At 50.9% G+C, this 24871-nt stretch overlaps 1 protein-coding gene across 1 annotated transcript in view; it reads left to right on the top strand.

The window, feature by feature from the left end:
* The window catches only part of NID1 (nidogen 1), a 67838-nt gene that overhangs the window by 2852 nt on the left and 40115 nt on the right, over nt 1-24871 (top strand). The window contains exons 2-6 of the mRNA XM_054575500.1: nt 11929-12228; nt 14441-14667; nt 17239-17600; nt 20376-20525; nt 23813-24064. Of these exons, the coding sequence (XP_054431475.1) occupies nt 11929-12228; nt 14441-14667; nt 17239-17600; nt 20376-20525; nt 23813-24064 (1291 nt within the window). The remainder of the gene's footprint in view (nt 1-11928; nt 12229-14440; nt 14668-17238; nt 17601-20375; nt 20526-23812; nt 24065-24871) is intronic.

The following is a 24871-nucleotide window of genomic DNA, read 5'->3' as shown; positions in this document are numbered from 1 at the left end:
GAGCTGAGCGTTCCCGCTGGCATGAGAGGGGTCTGTCTGGATAGGCAGGTGGGGTCAGGAGGGAGAAGGGACTGTTCGCTTTTGCTGCATAAGGAACAACCAGGAGAAGCCTTATTGCTTCCATGTCTGAAGCAGCAGGGTGAGCTGATCTGGGGTGGCTTTGGCAGGGCCAGTTGGGATGAATTGGTTTAGTTTTGCCTCATGGTCCCTCATCCTCCATAGCTGTTTTGTCTAATACGATCTCCATTAGCTACATGCAGCTATTGAAAGTGGGTATGTTAAATGATAAGCGTTCAGCCCTTCAGTCGCATTAGCCACGTCTCAGGTGTCCGTTACCATCTGTGGCTACTAGTTACTGCCTGGGACGGTGCCGCCGTGCAGTGTTCCGATCATCGCTCCACGTTCTGCAGGAGAGCGCTGCTGCGGAGGGCCAACAGAAATGCGTGAGTGCTTTTCCAAGCCTCTGCTTTTGTCGGTCCTGTCTTGTAACATCTCATGGGTTAAAGCAAGTCGTGTGGCTGAGCCTCCCAGTCAGCAGGATGGGCCCAGAGCCAAGGCGAGGTGAAGCCGTGGGTCCATGGGACTCGGGGGAGCATCGTGAAGGGCGGCCAGTAGGTTGGTGGTTGGCGAGAGAAGCTGTCTCTAGATGGTCACAAGGCAAGCCTGCTTTTAGTAAGGTGAGCCTGGCAGTGGTCTGTAAGACAGCCTGGACAAACAGACAGGGAGGAAAATCAGCCCCACAAGTTGCTGGTTTATCCAGACAGCGTGAAAAGGGCTTATGGAAAGGGGGCCAAGGCCAGAAGAGGTGCTCTTCTGGGAGCTGCTCTAAGATGCAGCAACAGGATTCCTGACCAGACACGCATGGTACCGTGTGAAGAGAAAGTTGGGGTGGGGGGGGTTGGGGGTGGAGGGCGGCACTGGGGCAAACAAGGGACTGGAGATGCCCTGCAGCTAGCAGACCTCCCAGGGAGCAGTCTGGCTGGGAGCAAAGGGGAAGCCTTGAGATGCTGGGTACAAGGGGACCTCTGGGAGTGAGAAGAGCTGACAGTCGGGTTTCATGGCCATTAGTACTGACCTAATGTGGCTGTTCTCAAAGTGTGGTCTGGGGACTCCTGGGTGTCCTGGAGACTTGTTCAAGAAATTCGCAGGGTCAGAACTCTTTTCCTAATAATACTAGCATGTTACTTGCTTTTTATGTTCCCATGCTGTCACTTGTATGCGGTAGAGCCCACCAGAGGCTACGCGATCTGTGGTTCCTCTCCCAGCAGAGCCCATGAGACGGTATGAGCCCAGCTGTGTCCCCTACGGCACGCATCCCATTGGCCGGCAGAAATGTAAAGCAAGGACACTTTCCTCTCTAAGTTCTTTTGAGTTTTATTTTCTTAAAAATTGTTATTTATGTTAATGTCTAATGCGTTCATTATTTAAGTATTATAAATATTTACTTTTTCCTCAGTTTTAATTCAGGCCATGATAAATATTGATCTATAACTAAACACAAGTTTTTTTGGGGGGGGGCCTTTAATAATTTTTTTAAAGATTTTTATTTTTTTGTTTACTTTTAGAGAGGTGGGAAGGGAGGGAGAAAGAGAGGGAGGTAAATATCAATGTGTGAGAGAAACATTGATCTGTTGCCTCTCACGCACCTCCAGCTGGGGACCTGGCCTGAAACCCATGCATGTGCCCTGACTGGGAATCAAACCTGAGACGTTTTGGTTCGTAGGTCGGCGCTCAATCCGACCTGAGCCACACCAGCCAGGGCAGTCTTTAATACTCCTTGAGAGTGTAAAGGAGTCCTAAGACCAAAATGTTCGAGAGCTGCTGGTCAAATGGCCTCACTCTGAGAGCTATTCAAAGGCGGGAAGGCAACGTTCCAAGGCAGGACGAAGAGCAGGCTGTGGGCCACGGCAGGCTTCCCACGGAAGGTCTGACTGTCCCCAGGGACTAACCTCTCAGTTTTGGAAGGTGAGTCAGCACGACCCCAGCAGTGAGGAGAGCAGTCTTTGGTCCCATCCTGGGCAGCAGTGGGGAGTGGACCAGTCTGAACGTAGCCGACCCGTGCCCAGAGCCACTGGGCTCGTGTGAGTCTGTGGCCCTGGCCGATGAGCTGGCCACCCCGGGCTAGAGCACTTCAACAACATCATGGGAGTGTGCGGAAAGATGAACCATTTTCTTCCTTTGACTCGAGTTTTATCACCCTGGTTTGTTAATGTCGGTTCTCTCATGCTGATCGGTAGTTCCGATTGGCTGTGCAGAACAATAGAAGAATTTCTAGAACATGATTTTATTGCATATTAAATTATGTCTTGATCATAAAAATGGAAAGATGAACTAGTTATTTGATAAATTTAGTTTGTTTTGGAAATAAAATCCATCATGCTATGGAAAAATAATAAAAGTTTATCCTTGGTAGCGAAAAAAAAATTTATAGCTCTCTCCTGACTCATCTCCCTGCCTCCCAAACAGATTTTCATTGTACCACTTACACACAGGACTCTCTCCTGTAGGGTGAATTTAACTCATCCTTCAGGATCTTCTAGCTGTCCTCCTGTTTTCACCCTGCCTTCTCTGACAGCGGAGGCCTCTCGCTTGCCCATGGATTCGTTTATGAAGGGCCTCTTAGGTGTGCCGGGTGCTGTGCTCGGCACTGTGGCTCTGAACTCCGTGAAACACAGCAACTGACCGCCACCGAGTCCCTGCCCTTAAGGGCTGTGAGTGAGCCACAGGCAACAGGTGATTCCAACGCCCTGTGAGAGAGGGTCGACCCCTCCAACTTGGGGGAGCTCAGAGTCCGTGAGGAGCTCCGTGCACCCAGGCTCTCCTCGGTGCACTGTGCTCGTTGCAGACGTTTCCTTTGCTCGTCTCATAGGTTCTCTGCCTGCAAATCCACCAGAAAGCCCCTGGAATCATAGAGCATGGTTTGTGTTTCCTTTGTTCAGTTATTCCTTTCTTTGGAGATCTTGCCAACCTCTGGCTTCACCCGCCTGCTCCATGACAATGTCTCAGGCCGTGACCGCTCTCAGATTTTCAGAATTGTACCAGATGTTTCCACCCAATGTCCGCCTGCTACTTCAGGTTCCACATGGGAACTGAGAATTGTTCAGCTCCCACCAACCTCGGCTACTTTCACTGCCATTTACTTTTCCTTGTTAACAGCACCTTATGGAGGATCTTAGGTTGCTCTCCCTTCATTCAGTCATTCTACAACTACTTAACAAGTGCCCATGACGGGCCACGCACTGCTGTAGGCACTAAGAAAGGACCCGGTCCTCAGGGATTCACAGTCTAGCAGGGGAGGAGCGGGAGAATTAGCAGCAGACACGGCTCAGTGGTAGGTGCTGTGCTCCTGAACACGAGAGCCAGGGACGGAGCAGGCAGTCGGCATGTGAGTCTGGAGTTTGGAAGAGAAGCCTGGGCTTTGGGTATAAATTCAGGACCACTGGCACATAGATGGTGTTTAACACCAGAGAGCTCACTGAATGCCCTCCACCACAGGAGCGAGTGTAGACAGAGAAGAGGCCAGGGGAGCCTCCAACAGACCAGGGCACTAGGAGTCGGAGAGGAGATCAGGGAAGAACCAAGCGAGGTGCCCTGGAAGCCAAGTGAAGACAGGGCACCCAGGAGGAGAGAGTGGACCACCGCGCCACGTGCTGTTGCTGGGCAGGGAGATGCAGTTGAGTAGCAGGGTGGTCATCTTGGAAAGCCGCTGGCTCTTCACCCGCACAGCAGGCCCCTGCACCTTCCCTTCCTTGCCATGTTGGCAGCAACGCTTTCCAGCCGCGTTCAGCGTCTTCCGTGCCCCCACCCCGACCCGTGTTCTAACGTCAGAGGAAGGTGGACGCCCTGGCAGGGAATTGGGCCACAGGCTTCCTTTCTAGCTTTACTTCCGGTTTTACCGTAACGCTTCCCAGAACAGCAAGCGAGGCCCTCCTTTGGCCCTCTGCTCATTCTTCTGCTCTGCCACTTGATCCATCTCTTACCTCTCGGGTCCTTGCCCGCTCTCCGGGGACGAACTCAGGCCTTTCCCGACTGAGCGGGGCAAGCCCACGACCCTGACCTCTCCGTGCTTAGAACTGCCTGGAGCTCCATTGGCTTCCCCTTCCTGACTAAGATAACGCCGGTGTGAATGTTTGTGCGCACGCGCGTGTGTGGGTATCAGCTTTCAGTCCTCGAGTGTATACCATCCTGAGGTGGAATTTCTGGGTCTTACGGGAACACGACCTGAGACATTGTCATGGAACAGGCGGGTGAAGCCAGAGGTTTAACTTTGGAGGAGCTACCAAACTGTTTTCCAAAGCAGTTGCACCATTTTATATTCCCACGAGCAATGCATGAGGGTTCCACTGTCCCTGCCTTCTCACCCACACTTGTATTGCCTGATGGCTCGATTCCGGCCATCCTAGCAGGTGTCAAGTGCCAGCCAAGTGTGGTTTCGACTTGCATTTCCTTGCTGGCTTATGATGTTGACCATCTTTTCATGTGTTTATTGCCATGTGTATATCTTCTTTGGAGAAGTCTCTATTCATATCCTTGTTTAATTTTTTAATTGGACTATTTGCGGTTTTATTTGGAGTAGGTTAAATATGAACGAAGCCATATATGTCATACTGTATAACATCAGGAGGCAAGCGATATGAGGTCATTGCTCTGCCAGCTGCCAGTGTTATGGAGATGACAGAAAACCCAGGTCACGTCTGTCAAGTTACATTTCTCTCTGCGAGCAGTGAGCAGACTGGGGGCGATGACTGGGCCCACCAGGTGCCCCTCCCCCATCAACTGTTCACCTAGTGCTTTGGCATCCACTCATGATCTTCGTCCAAATCAATATTAAATCAAGAGTTGCCAAATGGTGTTTCACCTTGTTCCCTCCTTGTTTCCATCATTCTTTTCACATTTATTAGCTGGCACACTTCTGTGAAGAGAGCTGTCCATCACCACTGTGGCCTGACATATGGTCAGCTACACTGACATATGGTCACTCTGGAAAGGCGATCAATGCTTCATCCTTTCCCTATAACCTCCCTGTGATTTCAAATTAAGGGATTGCATCCAAATTAAGGAATTGCGTCCAAATTAAGGAATTCATGTCATCCAGATTAAGGGAGTCCAGGTGCTCCGGTCGGCACGGGTGAACATCTGGTCTCCATATCGCAGGAGCTAAGTAGGGGCATGTTTATCCCCGGACATAGGCTTTGGACCCGCCCTGCCCTCCTCCCCTGTGACCTCCCATTCTGGAATACTGAAGGGCAGACACTGCTTCTCCTCTTCTTTGATAGACAGACAGAAGTTAAAGTTTAAAGACCCCTAACCATTTAAAAATGTTGGCAGGTAGTCTTAGAAATTCCCTGCAGAGTAGATGGGTAACTGATCCAGGCTCCCATTAGATATTAACTGGTTTAAGTCGCAAACATGGAGTCAGCTCCTTAACTATTACCCCCAGGTTTTTGCATATTTTTATCTGCTAATCCTTCTCTTTCTGTTTCTGATTCAAGCCACAGTCATTCCCTCTGGCTCTGTGGGTTAATGAAAAACATTTGTAATTTGGACTCAAGAGTGTTGTTCTAGCCCTTCTGGTGTAGATCTTAGGCAAGTCTTATGAACTGAAACTCATTTTTTCTCAAATGAAGGATGAGATGATATGGATGCTTGCTCTACCAAATTCAGTGAGATACCTGGAGTAAAAGTGCTTTGTGAACTGGGATGGGTCAGGTCCCAGGCCCCTCTGAGTTCCAGGCCGGAATCGGCCAGCCTCCCCCTCGGTTGTGTATCATGAAATCAGTGATTCCCAGGGCTCCTTTATCAACTTTTTCTTTTCTTAGACCCTTTTAGTTTCTCAGCTTTTTTGAGCTGTCCAGTCTCTAACAACCATGATGCCGTTCCAAGAAGCTTTGCAGCTTCCAGGACTTTTGTTCCCAATATCTATAAACAAGGCCGTCAAATGCACAGGAAGCACACAGCTTATGGACTCCAGCAGACGTGGGTTCAAATCTTGGTTCCATCACTCTCTGGTCATGTGACATTAAACTAACTTAAGTCTCTTGTCATTTTCTTGATCTATTTCATATATGTGAAGAGAGAGGCATGGTTGTATGAATATTTTTTAAAAATACAAACAATTTCAGTAAAGGGCCTCAAACTTAGCAGACACTCAGTAAATATTTGTTGCCTTCCTGTACTATGCCCTAAATTATTTTACCTTAAGCCGCTGCTTCCTCCCTCCTGTGGAGTCTGCTTGTGCAACTTCAGGCAATTTCATTGTCTTCTCAGTGCGGTCATTTGTGTTTCTAAAATGACCCTTTTGATTCTCATTAGTGGCGGCCTCCTGGGTTCTTTCCCCACAGCTCCTTTGGAGAAGGCTTTCCCCGCCACCACTGCAGGCTGCTTTCTGTCCTGGGGCCCGCAACTAGGCTCATTTAAGCCAAAAATGGTGGTGGGTGTTTCACTTCAGTGTGCATTTTAATATAAGGAAGCCAACATGCCATTTGAATTTATCGAGTAGCTGCATTTAGACTTCTTCCCGTGGTTCATGCCCTGAAGGTAAGCATGAGCCAGAAGGCGCTCTTTTAAATGGGGACAGTCCCAGTTAAGAACAATTTCTCTGTCCATTCTCTTGTCAACTTAGCTGCATTGAAACAATTGTACATAAGTGGTTCCAGCTGTTAGTCATGTGATGCTTGGCACCCCACCCTGGGGTGCTTTTGGCTGCAGGATAGACGAGCTCTCTAAAGGGGCACTGAGTTGTTAGTAGCGTACGGAGCTGAAGTTTAACTTTGCTAAAGGAACTTCTTTTTTCCGGTGTGAACTTTAAGCAGAATTTCAGGACAATATTTACCTTGGTTCCCGTTTTATTTATTTGTATTTAAACTTACATATCAACCAGCCAAATGGGTATTATTCTCATGATACAGCAAAATACAAAACATATTTTACAAATACTTGCATAATAAGCAAAGGAGAGGTTGCAGTAACACAGCAAGAGGGGCAGAGGAGATTGGCGAAGCACATTGTCGCTTAACCAGTCATCTGAACCGAGGCTTTTAATAAGCCTCCCAGTCCTGGAAAATACGAACAGCCCTTTATCACACACACATCTTTGTTCTCTAAATTTCTATTCTTGAGGTTAAGACTCTGGATCTTAGAGTTACCCATGATAGTATTATATCTAAGGGACACCAGGTCTGCCCATTCCAGGAAAGGCTGCTCCAAGTCAGATTCTTCCAGGTATGGTTGCTGCACATCAAAGGGCTTCCAGAAGCAGCCACCAGGCATCCCCAGTGACAGGGAGAGGGATGAAGGTGCTCTGGTCGCTGAGCTCAGCTGAGTCACTCGGTTGCTTTTATATTCTTTGGCCAGTTGTATTTCTGCTGCCTTTTACATTCCATTCTCTGGCTCTGGAACCAGGTCTTACTTAATCTGTAGCTATGGTTCAGGATGTTGGAAAGTTCTTGCGTCTGCTGGAGGCGGAAATATTTCTGTCTCTGAAATCTCTCATTGAGAACACAGACCAAGGCCTGTGAGGATCTGGGCCTGTGAGCAATGGGTCTCACCTTCTGTTTCCAGACCCGGACTTTCTCCTTCTTCTCTGTGCTGCCTCTGCAGAGGTGGGTAGGTTTACGCTGGGACTGGTGAAGGATCAGGGCTGTCCGGAGCAAGCAGACCCATGGAGGGAGGAAGAGCAGAGACAGCCTCCCTGTGGAGTGTCTCAGCAGATGACATTTGGCAAGGAGGCCTAGTTTTCCTCAGGCACTGGTCAAGGTTTCCTAGAATTGGGTGCTTCGGGGCAGGGCAGGCTTTGGGGACAAGCCGAATCCACACTCTTCTTGCTTTGCAGCAACAGGAGCCAACCAGCCCAAGCGAGCCCAAGTATAAACAATTTCCAAGTTCTTTGTAGCACGTGTATTTCTACCCCAGCCTGTACTCATCATCAACATTCATATCCAAGCTACCATCCAGTCCCGTAACCCAGGCCATTTTTTGAGTGGCACAAATGGGTGACCAGAAGGCCATGCGGGTGTCTGCTGTGCAGTCCTTTGGTTCCAGCAAGATTTCTTTCCAGACTCAGGCGCCGCACCCGGGCCTCCAGGCCCTGTAACTTCTGATTAGGTGCTGAATCTGCTTTTGCCTGCACCTTCTGCTTGTTATCACAGTCTAGTGCACCCAGTGCAGTGAACGTTCCTGAAAAATCCCTGTGGAGGGGGAGGGGCCGTGGTCAGACGGTGGGCTCTCGGGGAAGAGAAGAACTGAGTTGGAACCACGGCCCCCCCGCCTGGCGACAGGCCTTTGGCACGGGCTTACCTATAAAAGCCAGCTGCCCTTCTTTGCTAAACTTTAGATCAGTTGCGTTCATTATCTATTTTTTTTACAAAAATGTCTTATTATGGAAAATTTCAAACATACACAAAAATAGAGACGATATTAGAACGCATATCTGGGAGTCACCAGCTTCAATAAGTATCAATTTGTGCCTTTAAAAAATTTATTTTTATTTTTATTTTTGATTTTTAGAGAGAGGGTAAAGGAGGCAGAGAGGAAGAGAAATACTGACTGGCTGCCTTCCATACGAGCCCCGACCGGGGCTCTAACTTGCGACTCCGGCATGTGCCCTGACTGGGAATCAAACCCGCAAGCTTTTGGTGTATGGGATGATGCTCTAACAACTGAGCCGCGCCGGCTGGGCTATATGGCTTGTCTTGATCCATTCTACCCACCTATTCCTAATATCTCCCCCTCATTTAAATTGAGTTATTCTTAAGCAAATCCCAAGCATTTATTTGATTTCATTCTAAATATTCCAGTGTATCTCTTAAAAAAATCACTATTTTTGAAACAAAACTGCAAAGTTACAGTCACACCTAAAAATGAGTAATAATTCCTTAATATCATCCAGTGTCCAAATATTTTGCTTTTTGGTTGATTGGTTAAGCCAGGATCCAGACAGAGGCCACACGTCACATCTGGTAGCTGTGTTTCCTAGGATTTCTCAAATCTATAGGTTCCCCTGACCTCTTTTTTTTCTTGCAATGCGTTTATTAAAGAAACTGGACGTTTGTCCTGCAGGGTGTCCCACGTTCTGGATTTGGCTGATCGTGTCCCTATGGCATCATTTAACATGGTCGTTCTCTTGTCCCTTGCTTTTCCTGTAGACGGGCAGCTGGATCTAGAGGTTTGCCCAGATTCAAGTCCGTGGTTCCTATTTACCCAAACTCTTTGTGCTAATGCCGCCCAATTGGAAAGAACTGTGGCAACCGCCAGTGCTGGGTCCCTCGCAGCTTGCACATCTTCAGGCATAATCTCTAGAACAGCCTTGGTATGTGGGCTCTGTCCTGCATGAAATCCCCTGCCCCATTTCCTGGAGGAAGTGAGGAAGGGCAGGGAGGCCACATGTAAGATCTGCAGCTGCCTCAGTGACCGAGAAGGACGAGGCCCTGGCCCTCAGGGATAGACTGAGTAGTGGGGACGGCAGCTAGAGCCAGCAAGCAGACAGAGACAGTTTTACAAACAAGTGGAGGTATAAATCGGGGTGCAGGGAGTGAGGGAGGGGGAAGGAGGGGCATGGAGCCTACGCAGATGGCTCTTCTCTAGAGAGAAGGAAGGCTCTTCTAGAAGGTGCTGCTTCAGCTGAGGCCTGCAGGATGAGGCAGGACCTGTCACGTGACTGCAGGAGGTGGGGGAGGGTGCTGGCGGCAGTGGGGCAGGGAAAGTGCCAGGTGCTCAGGAGGTAGGACGCACAGGACTGGGGTGAGAACAAGGAAGGAATCAAGGCTGACCCCCAAATGCCCTGGCTTACGCAGCTGGGCGAATGGCAGTATGGGGACAGCCTGGGCCGTGCGGTAGGTGGCTGTGTGAATCCCATCGGGGTCCCCAGCCTCGTCCCCTGGAGACTGCGCCCAGGTCTGACCTCTTGGCCTCCTCAGTGCCTGGCCTTTGTGTTCCCTGCCCTCCTGTTCGATGGGCCGATGGTGCTTCCAAAAGATGGAGAAAAGACACGAAGAGCATCATGTGCTTGACAGGAATGTCAGCACCAGGCGTGCCGGGGGGGGGTCGTCCGTCAGGCGTGCCGCTAATGGTGTGTCTGGGAGAATGAAAGGCTCCTGGAGGGCAGTTTAAAGCTGAGAATCAAGTGAAACTTCTGGATGATCTGTGTCTGACACTTACCTGTGAGGTCATCCTTCTTCATGAGCACAGGCAACTGAGTTGAATGTGCAGGAAAACTGGCTGAAAAGTCATTTTCCAAAACTAATACTAACGAGGGTTATCTGGTCTTTGTCCAAAGCATCTGCAGTGCTTCGTGCCAGCGGTCTGAAAACTCGATTCCTAAAGTATTTCTTGTGAAAATAGAAACATTCCTAGGCCCAGATTCTAAACAGTAAAAGGCACTGGGAGTCTTTTCAAAACTGTTGGGCTGACTTGCATTTCATTGGAAAACAGATTTTTAAAACTAAGTTGTCTGTATGTGGCCTCCTATGTCACTTCCCACTAGCAGCTGGTGACTGCTGACTTCTGGTGTCTTGAGAAAGCGAGCCATTTCCCACGCTCCGGCTCCCTGGCCAGCCGGGCTGGGAGGTGTTCGGTTGGGGGTGGGGCATAGCCCGCTGGGCCAGCTCACCCCTGACCTCCTCTGCAGCCTGTCCACGTAGTCCAGAAAATTATTGCTGCCACCAGGCGATGTCCCCTAAACAGCTCACAGCCCCTGAAGTTGGGTAAAAGGGGAGGTGTGTGCAGCTCACTCCCTAAACCGCTGTTCAGCCGGCTCTACCATATGGGGCCTTCTCCCTTTTCACCCGGTTCTTGGCATGTTGCAAAGGTTTGCTCTTAAGTTCCTGTCCTTTTTGTCCACCCTGTCCCTTCCTCCAGTAATGAAGTGAAGATAAGGATGTGGGTGGATGAGGGAGGGAAATAAGTGGCCTAGAAATCCTGCAGACCTTCAAATCTGGACAATTGAGAGTCGTCATTTGCAAAGTCTCTCCCATTCAATTAGGGATTTTTTAAAAAAATTCACAGATCCTGGAAGTGAAAAGACCAGTGGAGTTGATTCTGTGTCATCAGTGGGTTGAACAGTGACGAGACCGTGTACGGGGTCAAAGCCTCCTTCTCAGTGTGGCTTTGCAGGAGGCCAAGTGCCTCCATGAGAACAGTGGTACTGTGTTACAGGCAGTTATAACCGACCGGAAGACACCTGTCCACGTGTGTGGTGAAGAGGAGAGCCAGCGTGGAGCTGGCCTCCCTGGGTTCACACCCCAGGGCTGCCACTTGTTGGTACCTTTGGAGGAATGGATTCACTTGCCTCACTTTCCTCATCTGAAAAATGTGGATGCTAGGGGCACCTGGTCTTACAGAGTTCTTCAGAGAATTAGATGTTAGTGTGATGCCTAGAACATGGTAAACATTCAGTAGGTGTTAGCTATTATTCTAGGACATTAAATTATTCAAAACAATGGCACCAGCATGCGCCGTGCAGATTTACTTCTGCGGGGCTTGCTTCTCACTCATTCGTGGTGTCTCGCTCTGCGTGGGGCCGCCTCCCCATCCCTTGCTGGATGGTGGCTTCCAGGAAGGCAGAGCCCGTGTAGTGCCCCATGGACCTGGTGCGGCAGGATTACTCCGCTCATTCAGTAAATTGACGAAGGCTTTAATAATGACTGATGTATAGTGGCTCTTTGCAAGACACAAGGGGCGCGCCTAAGGGACGCCTGAGACCCTTAAGACACTTGTCCCCGGTGCGGGGACTGGTGCATGCCAGCGTCGGGGCTGCGATTCTTGCCCCGAGCGCCTTCCCCCGGGATGCCTGCCCAGGCAAACACGCGGGTTGAGCCGTATCTGGCGCACTGTGGCCCCTTGTGACAGCGTCCTCCAGTGGGCGCTCAGCCTCCCCTGAAGGAAATGGAAACGTCACGTCTGCGCCCTTTAACTCGGCTTGGCTTCGCGCAGGTCACCACGAACGGCCTCATTGCCACGAGTGAGCCCCCGGCCGAGGAGGCGCACCCCGGGCCCTTCCCTCCGCCCTTCGGCGCGGTGGCGCCCTTCCTGGCGGACTTGGACACGACCGGCGGCCGCGGGAAGGTGTACTATCGGGAGGACTCGTCGCCCTCCGTCGCGCGGCTGGCAGCCCAGAGTGTCCAAAGAGGGTTCCCGGACGTCTCTTTCCAACCCACCAGCGTGGTGGTTGTCACCTGGCTGTCCGTGGCGCCCTACCGAGGGCCCAGCGAGGACCCCGCCCCGGAAGGCCAGGTGAGCCCTGACCCAGGGACCAGCGCGACGGTCGACCGGGTCGGCTGCGTCTGGCGCTGCTGCTCGGGCCTGCCGCGCGCCCTGTCACTGGTGAAGACGGGACGGGCGCCGCAAAACCGAGCGGGCCCGGCATCGCAGGTCCACACCGGCGGCGCTGCATCCGCTCTCGGCCATCCGTCCGGGTTCCAGTGACCAGCGGGTTGGGGAGGGCTAGTTCCTGAGAGGCCCGCTGCGGGGGTCGGGTAGTGGGAGGTCGCTCCTGGTTCGATAGAGTCGCTATTGGTAAGGAGTGAAGGTTACAATAACAAAGTAATCCCGAAGGGTGTGAGGGGAAAAAGACGAAGAAAATCGCTTGCACCGTGTGGCTGTTTCAGAGCATCCTGGGTGCGCGGCCGGCGGCGGGGTGCCCGGTCGGGAGAGGCCGGAGGGGCGGGGCTTGGACGAGCCCTTGGGGAGCGGGTAGGAACGGGGAAGGAAGCGGAAGGAAGCGGGAAGGAAGCGGGAGGGAAGCGGGAGGGAAGCCGGTCGCCGAGTAGGCCGGGAAGCCATCCCGAGCCCTGCAGCCCCTCTTTAGGACACGGTTCAGCTTCTCCTTGGAAAAATAATTTCGCTCTACCATTATTTAATTTTTATAGGATTACACGGTAGGGAGGATCTCGAAAGGCATGCAAGTACCATATTTTGACGTGTGTAATGTGCACTTTTGCCCAACTTTTTGAGGGAAAATAAGGATGTGCGTTATGCCTGAGTATCATGATAACAGACCACAGCTGCTGTAATAGGCATAATAATCCCGTGTATAATGCGCACGAAAACATGGGTGCATGTTACACACGGGAGCTCATTATGCACGGCAATATACGGTACTCCATTTATGTGGGTATGTCCCAAAATGTGTGCGTAAAACACTTGTCCTACGTAGTCCTGGAAAAAAGGCCACCCCGGCCAAATGCATTCGGGAAATGCTACAACTCGATCTCCCGCTTGGAGATGTCTCTGAAAAACACTGTAACCAGGAAACCTCCTTAATTTTGATGGACTTAGCAGCTTTGGCCACCCCCTCCCCCTTCTCCTGCCACAGGACGCCCTGTGGGAGGTCTGCTATGGGCCTGCACGACACCCCCTGTGTTGTCACCTGTATCTGTCTTAGTGCTGTGCGTGAACACTGCCTAAAACCTTCCATTTCTTGGGTGTGTGTCCCCTTCCTCTGAGCGACAAATGCCCAGCCCCCAGCACAGGGCCCCCGCCTGCCTCTGGGCTGACCCACCCCTTCCCGCACACCCTCTGCAGCAGCTGCTTGTCACCAGCTGTGTCTTGCCCTCGCTGTCCCCTCTGCGGTGACATCCTCTCCCTGACCCCTCTGCAGGTGCTCACGCGGACTCGGTCAGCCCTGCCCGCGCCCACCTCCCTGGTGTCAGCATGTCCTCCTGTGGCTCCAGCGGCACTGGCACGCTGTTGCAGACTCTGTCACCTCCCACCCCCGTCCCCCAGCTTTGCGATGTCTTGTCCACATGCCACGTTGCCATTCAGGCCGTACATTCATTCTCAAGTGCAGGGACCATGTCTTCTTACTCTTCCTGTCCCTTGTCCTCAGGGCAACGCCTGGGACACAGGAAAGGTCCTCTGTGGGGGGAACACTCTCTCCACAGCCCTCCCACCACCTCTGCGAGGGGGTGGTTTTATCTCCCTCGAGCAGGTGCAGACACCCGAGGCGTAGAGAGCTTAGGTCACGTGCCTGAGGTCACACACCAGTGATGACTGAGGATTTGGGTCCAGGTCTGTTTTCACCCAAAGCTCATGTTCTTTCCTCCTGCATGGTCCTTGGGCTCAGCAATGTATGCTTAATGGCGGATGTGGTTGACTGTGTTTAGTGGCCATGGGAACCAGTTCTAAGGGTAAGAATTTGCTAAATTACACGAGATTTTCAGGCCACCGTCTGGAGGGACCATCTCTATAATTTTTGGTCAGTCTTAGGGTCGCAGTTACGCAGAAGGTATTCATTAATTCATTAGAAAATGTCATGTTGCCATAACCTTAGAGACACTCAAGTGGCACTCTCTCGGAGTACTTGGTCCTTGCTACAGAAGCACTTCTTTCAGAATAAGGCAGGAATACTGCCATCCCTGGACACTTCCCGTAGGTCTGGTGACTGGCACATTTTAGGGTCTGTAGTTTGTTGCCTGAGTAACTGAACTTTGACTCATCTCCCCAGAGAAACACGTTCCAGGCTGTGCTGGCCTCCTCTGCTTCTAGCTCCTACGCCATTTTCCTTTACCCCGAAGACGGCCTGCAGTTCACGACGACGCTGTCAAAGAAGGACAACAGCCAGGTCCCCGCCATGGTGGCCTTCAGCCAAGAGCTACAGGGATCGCTATGGAGCAGCAACCGAGCTTATAATATATTTGCTAATGACAGAGAATCGATCGCAAATTTGGCCAAGTATGCTTCTTTGTTCTTTAGTAGGTTCCCTCTTAATATGATTAGTGCTTTATTACTTATTAAGGATAATGTAATGGGCATTACAGAACATTACCTAAAAATGTTCCCTTAGATTGCAATTTTGTATATAGTTTTTATATTACGTAGTCTTTTTTCTGATGAACTCAAGGGAATATATTCTTCGAATGAACAGGTGCCCTACTTCTTAGGTACCATCCTCACCTGAAACAGTTTCTACCACCTCCTCAATAAGTATAAAGTTAGAAAGAAAAGTTTTCCAAACCCATTTCCTGCAATGAACCCAAGGCTGAGACAACCCTTCCCCCTGACATTGACTAGGCAGGAAATCTTACACCAGAATCAGTGCTCTCTCAGGCGATTTTGCAGCATTTGGCAAAAGGGGAGAGAAAGCTCAGACTGCTTTCTCTAAAATTAAAGGCTTTTCTCTACCAACATTCTTTAAAAAGTAAAGAAAGACCCTCTCCCCCAATTTTCAGATTGTCAGATTGAGCCTAAAACTCCTTTGCCTTTAGCTTAATGGCGACTGGTAGTGGCTTAGCAGCTGGCTTTATGGGTGTGGGAGAGGCCCTATTTACAGGGCTGGCCTCTTTCTGTGGTGTAAGCACTGCTGCCATGGCCGGGTGCCACCTGCTCAGGTATGTCCCTCGATGTGGAGATGAGAAAAGATGAAACATTGTAGCGTTCTTACCATTCAAGTGCACTAGACAAATAACTTCAAGAACATAGATAACAGTCATATAACTCAGTTGTGATGAGTTTTGATTATATATTGCCTTTGGAAAAATATAACTTATTTAATTGTGATTTTACATATTTTTTTTTACAATGGCTGCGTTTAATAACTGGCTTGCCAAGTTTCTAAAATTTAACAGCCGCTCCCTTGAGAGGCCCAGGCTGACAGCTGATTGGACGGTCTCGATTCCTCACCCCCTGTCCCACCCCAAGTTTTTGCTCAGTGCTCTCTACCAAGTATGTCCCTTCTTTCCATTGTACAATCTCATAAGAGTAAAAATGGTGCAGCAAGAAGTAGACATTACGGTTATTCTATTGTGTTTTGTAATTATAAAATAGCTTTAGAGTCTGAATCTCATTTGCATTTCACTGTCCATTTTGAGCATAAAAAGGTTAACTGAAACTGTCCAAGATTACACAGCTAGCAGAGATGGGATTTCTAAGAAACCAAGTCTGTTCTGTTTTCACTCACAGCACTTCTGACGCCAAGTGTGTGGGTTTCTTTCCCATACCAACCAATTCTCCGACTCCAGACACCAGCAGGGTGTCCTGCAGTTCAGTTCAGTTGTGACACTAATTCCCCAGGCTCAGCGCAGACCCCGCAGGGGGAGGGCCCAGTCCCACAAGACACCCCCACTTCAGATACCAGGCCCCAGTCCCAGGTTGCAAGCCTCCCCCACCCCTCAAGTCACAGAATTCGAGAAAGCACTAACTTAGGATTATCAGCTTACTCTAAACTACAACTCAGAAACAGGTGAACAGAAGAGGTGCACAGGGCAAGGTGTGAGAGGGAGCGGCCCCCCGAGCTTCCCTGCCCTCTGTGGGCACCACCCTCCCGGCACCTCCATGTGTTCACCAGCCTAAAAGTTCACCCAGCCTTTGGGGGTTTTATTACCAGGCATGGTTGATTAAACCCTTGACGTTAGTGATACACCCCGTCTTCAGCCCCGCCCCTCTTCATGGAAGTCAGGGCGAGGAGCTGAAAATTCCAACCCTCTAATCGGTCTTTCCCGGTCCAGAAGCTATCTGGGTCCCCAGCCGCCAGCCATCTCATTAGCATAAAAAAGACACTTATCACTTGGGAGATTAAATGGACTTTAGAAACTGGATGCCAGAACTACAGAAAAAGACCAAATGCCATAGACTCTTGAACAACGTGGGCTTGAACTGTAGGGTCCATTTATATGGGGATTTTTTTCAATAAATACGGAATGTATTTTCCTTATGATTTTCTTAATATCATTTTCTTTTCTCTAGCTTACTTATCGTAAGGATACAGTACCTAATACATGATACAGTAACATACAAAGTATGTATTAATTGACTGTAATTGGTATGGCTTTCAGCCAACAGCAGGCTTTTAGTAGTTAAGCTTTTAGGAAGTCAAATGTTACATGTGGATTTCGACTGCGCGGGAATGGGGCTTCCACCTCCCGTGTTGTTCCAGGGTCAGCTATGCGTATTTCTTGTCACACCACGCCATGGAAAGAGAATGATGCCTAAATGAATGACTGCAGTCAACAGGTTGCTTGCGGTTGGGCGTGTGCCCGGGGATGAGCAGAGTCTCACTTTAAGTCCTGGCAGTGCCTTCGAGAGCTCCCCTCCGGTGGCCAAGGGCAAGCCTTTGCTAGTCTGTGTCCTTTGGGACACCGCCTCCCCCACTGGCCTGGATGGCCTCAGCTCTGCGTTGACCACAGAGGACCCAGTCTGCCCTCCCACCCTCCAGCTCAGCGGGGTTTCAGAGGCACACAGATTCCCCAGGGCTCCTTCTGCTTGGGTAGTGGGGCCTGTTCCCAAGAAGTCTGTCCTTTCTCCTAGGAGCAGCAACTCTGGGCAGCAGGGCGTCTGGGTGTTTGAGATTGGGAGTCCGGAAACAGCCGGTGGCGTGGTGCCCTCGGACGTGACCTTCACACTGGAGGATGAAGAGGAGTATGATGAAGATTATGACTCAGTGACAAGTCTGGGCCCGGAGGACGTGGGCACCACTTCCTTCCCCTCTGAGGCTCCCAGAAGGGGAGACACTGGCACACACAACACACACAGAGCCCTCTCCCCGCCCCGCCTGGCCACCGACAGACCTTCCACCGACAGGACCAGGTCTTTCCAGCTGCCTGGGGAGAGGTTCCCTCAGCAGCACCCGCAGGTCATAGACGTGGATGAAGTCGAGGAAACAGAAATAGGTAAGGACGCTGAAGCTGCAGTTGGTACGTTCTGGGACCCTGGGCTTCCAGACAGAGGACAAGTGCTGGAGGGTGCCTGCTGTGTGCATCCTGCGGTGGGTGTGAGGACAAGAAACGGGGAGGTGGCGGTGGGGGCGCCGTGCAGGGCGCGGTGGGCAGGCCCTGCGCCCGCGAAGGCTCAAGACGGCTTTCGGGATTAAGGCTGCGGTTATGGGGGCTGCTGAGCGTGTCCTCTTTCAAGTTCCCTATTATTCCCATTGTCTGTTTGTTTTAAGGAGAAAAGTGCTTTAGAATTACTTTGAAAGTCAGATTTTCTTATTTGTGATTTCTGAGGTCAGAAATATATTCATCCACCTGAAAAAACATTTTAGAAGTTTCTCTGGCTGTTGACGCAGTTTATCTTTGACATTTATTTCCTCTTGGTTTTGGAATGAGAATAGTTGATTATTTTTCCTCCCAGCTCCTGTCAGCTTCAGAGTCGGTTTGTGGAGATTTTAAAATACAAAATAAGTAGATCCTTCTTTTCAAATACAAGCAAAGCTTATTTAGAAAGTCACGGAGGTAAAAGTGAGCCGTGGCTGAAGTGAGCCAGCTGGGCTGCGTGGGCTGAAGAGACAAGTTCCAGAGGCAAAGGAGGGCCCTTGGAGCTTAGGGGAGAGAGTGAGAGAGACAGACAGACAGACAGACAGGCCGAGAAGGAAAACACAACTGAGGGGAAGCAGGTGGGGAAAGGTGCGGGTGTGCCCCAGAGAGCGAGCTGCCAGACCCTTTAAAGGTGGTTTTAAAGTATCAATACAATATCTTCTAGCCAACCAGGTTTTTGCTACATGTTCAGGGAAAACAGTATGCTTTGATTTTACAAAAGACATCCAAACTAAATTGCGTTCATTAATTTTTGCTCTTCGGGTTGACTTACAATGTGCATTGAGATTTATATAAACAGGGTGGTCCAAGCCTTTAAATACTGTTTATTTTGACTGCCGTTTCTACGAGAAGTTTCCATAAGGCCCTCAGAAAACCTCCTCCATTCCACACGGTCACTCCGTTTTGTTTCTTCTTACTTGTTCTGAGTTGTCTCCTAATGAGAGTCACACGTTTGTTGTTCTTGAGTATCGCAAAGCGTGGATGAGATCTGGTGGCCCGGGGCACGGGGCTTGCTTCCTCCCGAAGGCAGAGGTGGGGGTGGTGCCCTTTAGGGGCATGGGGAGGGCTTGGGTCCATGTCTCAGGGCTCCACCCGCCTCTGCACCTGGGTTTCCTGAGGTGATGCTGACACCCCTTGGTGCCTGGCACTCTGCTCTCACAGCTGCGTTTCAGAGGGATCTCCCCAGATGTGCTGGGTTGTTTACTTGCAGATGTTAAGAGTTGAGCCTTCATCCTATCTACGTGTCTCTGAAATTCTCCTTGTGAACCCCTCACATTGCGATGAGATCATATCTGGCCCCAACAACACATGGCGGTGCATTGCTTGGTACTACTAAAGCCTAGATTTGACCCCAACGTGTGTCTAAAGCAGATGTTTTCTTGTCCATCTATCCTAGTTATTTCACTGCCTTTTAAAAGGTCAGTCTCCTGTGGCCAGCAGTGCATTCCTGGTGTTACCTGAATAGCCACTCTTGGTCGGATAGGCAGGCCGCAGGGCCCCCTGGGAGCTGGGCCCGCAGCTGGAGCTGAGCTTGATCCCTCTTCCACCACACCCGGCTCCTCCCCCTCTGGTGATCACCACACTGTTGTCTGTGTCTCAGTTTCGTTTTCTTGTTTTTTTTTAAGCTGTTATTTTTTAAAATTGAATTTTTTGGGTGACATTGGTTAATAAAATTATGCGTTTCAGGTGTGCCATTCTACGGCACATCACCTGTGCACCATATTGTGTGTTTACCAGCCCAAGTCTCCTTCCAGCCGTTCAACCCCTTTACTCTCTCTTCTGCCTCCCCACCCCCCGCCCCTCTGGAATCCACCGTGCTGTTCTCTGCCTGAGTCTGGCTTTGTTTTTCCTTAATCCCTTTCCCTTTTCCCAAATGCCATTTTTATACAGACCGAAAATTCCCTTCTGAGCATGTAGGACTAGTTGTAGCTCCCTGGGTTGAACTTTACTTTTATCTTCACTCCTAACAGTCGGTTGTAAATTGGACCACTCTCCCCTGCACACGGTCATCTTCCTGTGCTTCTGAGCTTCATTCCAAACTACTTTCCTCTGGATTGTTAAGTCTAATGAGTATTAGTTCCTAACGCCAATAAACTGAACCTGGGTGAAAGGCTTTTAGAGCAGGTATGGCTGAGGAATTGGTTCTAATCAGCTTTTGAAAATCGGAGCTTCTGCGTTATTCCCTCACCCCCACCCCGACTCTGGGAGGAAGGGCAAAAAGGTCTCAAAATACTTTGAAGTCATTAAAATGACAAATTTTATGTTATATGATTTTGCCACCATAAAAAAAAATACGTTAAGGCTTCCCTGAACCGTGAAGCTGGCCTTCGGGACTGCGTTAGGCAGACACCTCGTCAAGACCAGTGTTGGGGGCAGTGACCCAGGGCTGCCGCAGCGCCCCGGGCAGACTCGGTTGCAGCGGTTTTCGACAAGTCACCCCTGTGATCCCGCCCCCGCTCCCGAGCCCCGTGCGCCTCGGTGGCTGGAGTGGGGGAGCCAGCACGCCACTGGGAGCTCCGGACCACCTCCCCGCGCCTGCGAGCTCGCCCTGCAGGCCGGGTGCCCGTGCGCTGTGAGCCGGTCGCCGGAGTCTGGCAACGCGCTCACAGGCCCGCTGGGGTTTCTCCGCAGTTTTCAGCTACAACACGGACTCCCGCCCGACGTGCGCGAACAGCAGGCACCAGTGCTCTGTGCACGCGGAGTGCAGGGACTTCGCCACCGGCTTCTGCTGCGCCTGCGTCACCGGCTACATGGGGAACGGCCGGCAATGTGTTGCTAAAGGTACTTGTCTGTGTTCATTCGTGGGGAGCAGGGGGAGGGGTTTCGTTGCCCTGCTTGCTTTGAAATGCCGCCAGCCCTCGCTCTCTGCGCCCGCCCGCTCCCTGGTCTCCCAGGCCGCTGAGGGCGGGCCTCTGGGGCGGCCACCTCTTTCCGGGGCTGTTTCTCCGACTCAGAAACGGCCGCCGCTTGTCCCACCTCCGCAGCTGCCCTCCTGGGTGGGGCAGAGGCTGATGGGGAATTACGCAGCCTGGACCAGAATTGCTGATGCCTCTCATTGTCCTCAGTTCCTTTCACACGTCTGAGTTGGCCCTGCTCACAGGCCTGACTGTCAAGTGACTGTTAAACCCCAGCAGGGCTCCGCTGAGCTGGAGACCGAAGTAGGTCGGGGGCGAGGTCTTCCCCGTCCCCTCAAGCGGCCCTCCCCTCGTGCCCCTTGTGATGGCAGAGCGGGCAGGCGACCACAGTTGATTCTACAGAACCGACCCCGTTGTGGGGCGAACTCCAACCTGGATCCAGCTGTGGGCCGAGGGCACTTCCGAGCTCTGCTCGGGGAAGGACCAGGCAGTCTCGGTGCTCAGAGATGCTCAGACGGCCATGAAGGTCTGGAGGCTCCGGATGGCAGTTTACTCAGAACGAGCCCTAGGGGAGCCCCTGGCCATAAACTCGACTTAAAACTAAGGCCCCAAAAGCCCTGCCGTACTGGACATTTGTCCCTTCAATGCCAAATCACCTCACTTGTCTCCACTCATTTTACTTGTGTTTTTAGTGAGCAAACTCAATTCTTCGCAAATAAAACTTGGGAGAATTTTCCTGTTTTTTACATCACCTGCCATAGCTATAGTTAAATCAGTTTAATTTACTAAAAAAATAAGTTTCCTTCTGAGTCACAATTAGATAAAGTGAGGTTTGTTAAATACTAACCTTAGCAATGAAGGAAAATTTTGTGTAGTTATGTTAATTTGGGGGGATGTTTTTAACTTCTATAAATGCGTTTTCTGTTTTCTCCCAAATCGCACACCCCAGGGGCAGGGAGCCTTTGCCTCTTTGTTTTAGGCTTGGCATTTAGGTGGGGAGAAGCTTCCAAAATCCACAGCAAAAGCTCCTCCTCAAGGAGCCGTCTCGTAGCTCCTCCCACGCTAAGTGCCGGAGCTGGAGACGCTCAGCTGTGTGTTTGGCAGTAAGCGCAGCTCTCACAAACCGCCCCGCCCCACGTTTGAACATTGTCTACACGGTCCCTGAGAGTTTTGTGGTTTAAATATTTGTTGGATTCTTGCTACTTTGACACATTTTTTTAGCTCAAAGTCTGGTTGGAAAAAAAAAAATGGTGTCCTTATCTTGGTTTTCCTGCTTGTTGCTGTGTTGTTTGGGGACGCAGTTTTTCCATATTAGTCTGGCACGGCAGTGTGTGCTGAAATGCTCCATGTGTTGCGTAGCTTTTGCTTGTCAGTCACCGTTGGCAGCTCGGCACTGAAGGAGCCAAACAAAGGCTTTCAGGACGGGTGGCGACAGTCAGGGCAGGCCAGCTGTCCAGGGCTGTCCAGCAACTTGACCCAGAACTCACTGCGCGCGGACAGCTCCTCAGAGGCCGGGTGGGGGTTGGTGCAAAAGCCTCGTCCCTAGTAATTTCTAATCTAGGAAGAAAACAAGACGTGTACATTCAGCAACTGATGGAATTTAATCTACCTCAAACCTGAACTGTCCAAGGTGACTGATTTACCTCTTCAGTTTTTTAAAAAAGATATAAGTAACTCATTTGTTTAAAGCACACAATCTTGTAGTCTTAGTATATTCAGTAAGTTGTACAAACTGTCACTGATACCTAACTTTATAACAGTTTCATCACTTCAGGCAGAGCTCCATAAGCAGTCACTTTTGGTTCCCCCACGTCCAGTTCCTGGCAGCTTCCTGTCAATATGGGTTTTCCTGTTCTGAGCGCTTCATGTGGATCGAATCATACAACATGGGACCTTTGATGTTTGGCTTCTTTTGCTCAGTGTAATGCTTTCAAGGTTATCCATGTTTTAGTGGGGTCAGGCCTCCGTTCCTGTTTTCCAGCTAAGTAACGTTCCACACCGTGGATACAGTGCATTTGTTTCCACTCATCCACAGATGGACACGCAGGTGGTTCCTGTGTTGGCTGTGGTGTTTGATGTGGCTAGGAATGTTTGTGGACAAGTCTTTGTGTGGATGTATGTTTTCTGCCCTTTTGGGTACACGCCTAGGAGCTGGAATCGCTGAAAATCCATCATGAAACCTTAAAGAGTAGACTCTTCCGTGTCGGAGGTCAAAAGGCAGCCTTCAGTTTTCTTACGCAAATACAAGAACAACTTAATTTCTTTAGAGCTTATCTTTTCCTGATTAAACAACAATAAATACATGCAAGTTCTAAATATCCAAACATTATAGAGATATATAGTGTAGACAGTGAAGGTACCACATTACCCTGAGTTAACCACTAAGAACAGTTTTGTGTACCTCTCTTCAGATTATTTCCACCCAGGGATATGTCAACATTTTTTGTTAACATAACTTTTAAAACAAAAATAATATTCTGCATATGCTATTTGGCAATTCATGAGGAAGGCTTTTAAATTTGCCACGGTAGGTCTCACATTGGTCCCAGTTGTCTGAGTGGAGCAACCAACACACATCCCCCCCCACAAGCAGGTCTGGGTCAGAGGTCGTGTGGGTGTGGCCATGGCGAGTCGCCCCGTGCTGAGCGTGCCAGTGCTGAGCGTGCCAAGCGTGTCGAGCCTGCCGACTTGGGCTGCAGGAAGCTTCAGGACTCAGACTGGCAGCCCTGACCTGGTGGGGCAGCGCTGTATTTCAGCCAGGGACGCTCGTTAAGGTGTTATAGGGCCAGCAACCAAAGGCCCAGATTCCAGGGCCGTCCAGTTCAGCCCTGTTCCAGTGACTGCTGATTCTGTCCCTTACACTCTCCAAAGTGAGCGGTTTTGTGGTCCCTAATTCTGGGTCACCCATGATACCATTCTTCTCCTGAGATCGCTACCTGTGCCCCGGAAGTCACCCGTGGCACACGGCTCCCGTTGGAGCCCCTGGCGTGCTGCCCGCCGCCGGTCAGCGTGGGAGGCGAGGCGGGACGGCGGAGTTTCTCAGGCTCACACTCACGGGTGTGGGTGCTGCCGTCCTGGGAAGAGCAAGGACTTTCGCTGACCCCGCAGCCCCTGCCCCCGTGCCATTTTGCCGCGTTGCCCTACAGGGACAGGTCTACCAGACGTGGTATTCTTTTTGTGAAACACTGGTTGCTTCCCTTGGTTCTCGCTCAGGCTCTCCCCAGCGAGTTAACGGCAAGGTGAAAGGACGGATCTTCGTGGGGAGCAGCCCAGTCCCCATTGTGTTTGAGAACACGGACCTGCACTCCTACGTGGTGACGAGCGACGGGCGCTCCTACACGGCCATCAGCACCATCCCCGAGGCCGTCGGCTACTCCCTGCTCCCCCTGGCCCCCGTGGGCGGCATCATCGGGTGGATGTTTGCAGTGGAGCAAGATGGATTCAGGAACGGGTTCAGCATCACAGGTTCGTACCCCAGACGTTAAAATCAGTGGGCATGGGGGCCAGGGAATGAATGGGAAGGGAACGCACGTCTACCAATAACTCGGGATGAGCTTTTGTGGCTCTGGGAATAAGATGTTGTGGTAAAATTATCAGTATGTTGTCATTCATGCCTATTAACTAAGACTGCCTAAAACTGCGGGTGGACCAGGGATTCAGAAGTCCCCGGAGGGTAGGTGATGCCATCGTATACGCTCACAACCCAGGGGTGGGACTCCCAGGCCCCTCCTCCTGCTTCTCCAGTGGACTCCACAGTCTAAACTGATCTGAAACTGGTTCGACATTTTCTCAGTATCTACTGGGAAGAAAGGAGCCTGTGGTTTCCAGCCGGTAGACACATTCTTTGCAAGTCAGGAAGCCTGAGTCTCCTTGGAGCTTCTCAGCGGCTGGGCCTTGTACTGGAGAGCTCAGCCTTTAGTAGGTGCGCGAGGGCAGCTGGTAGCGGGGACAGTCCCGAAGATAGCGGCAGCCTCTCCCATGCTCTGCCTGCCCGCGCGTGCGGGACGCCCTTTCCTGGCAACCACTCAGGTAGAGCGCTTTCGTCCTTCAGCTCTGGCCACTTGCAGGACCTAGAGCCTGTGTGTGGTCTGGGGCACAGGTGCGTGGCCGTTGCCCTGACTCCCTGGCCCTGCCCTCTGCTCACTGCCCAGCCTCGCTGGGGCCTCAGCCACGGCTCGAAAGCGGGGTCTCTACAATGTACACCGTAACCCTCCAAGTCACAGACACCAGCTTCTGAAGTATGGCCATTGTAAGAAAGGAGAGGCTATATGT

The sequence above is a fragment of the Pteronotus mesoamericanus genome, unplaced genomic scaffold (assembly GCF_021234165.1).
Source record: "Pteronotus mesoamericanus isolate MK-2021 breed Mesoamerican mustached bat unplaced genomic scaffold, CSHL_Meso_final contig_303, whole genome shotgun sequence".
In the NCBI taxonomy this organism is placed as follows: domain Eukaryota; kingdom Metazoa; phylum Chordata; class Mammalia; order Chiroptera; family Mormoopidae; genus Pteronotus; species Pteronotus mesoamericanus.
Note: the sequence above shows the minus strand (reverse complement) of the source record. Positions and strands in the feature narration are given on the sequence as shown.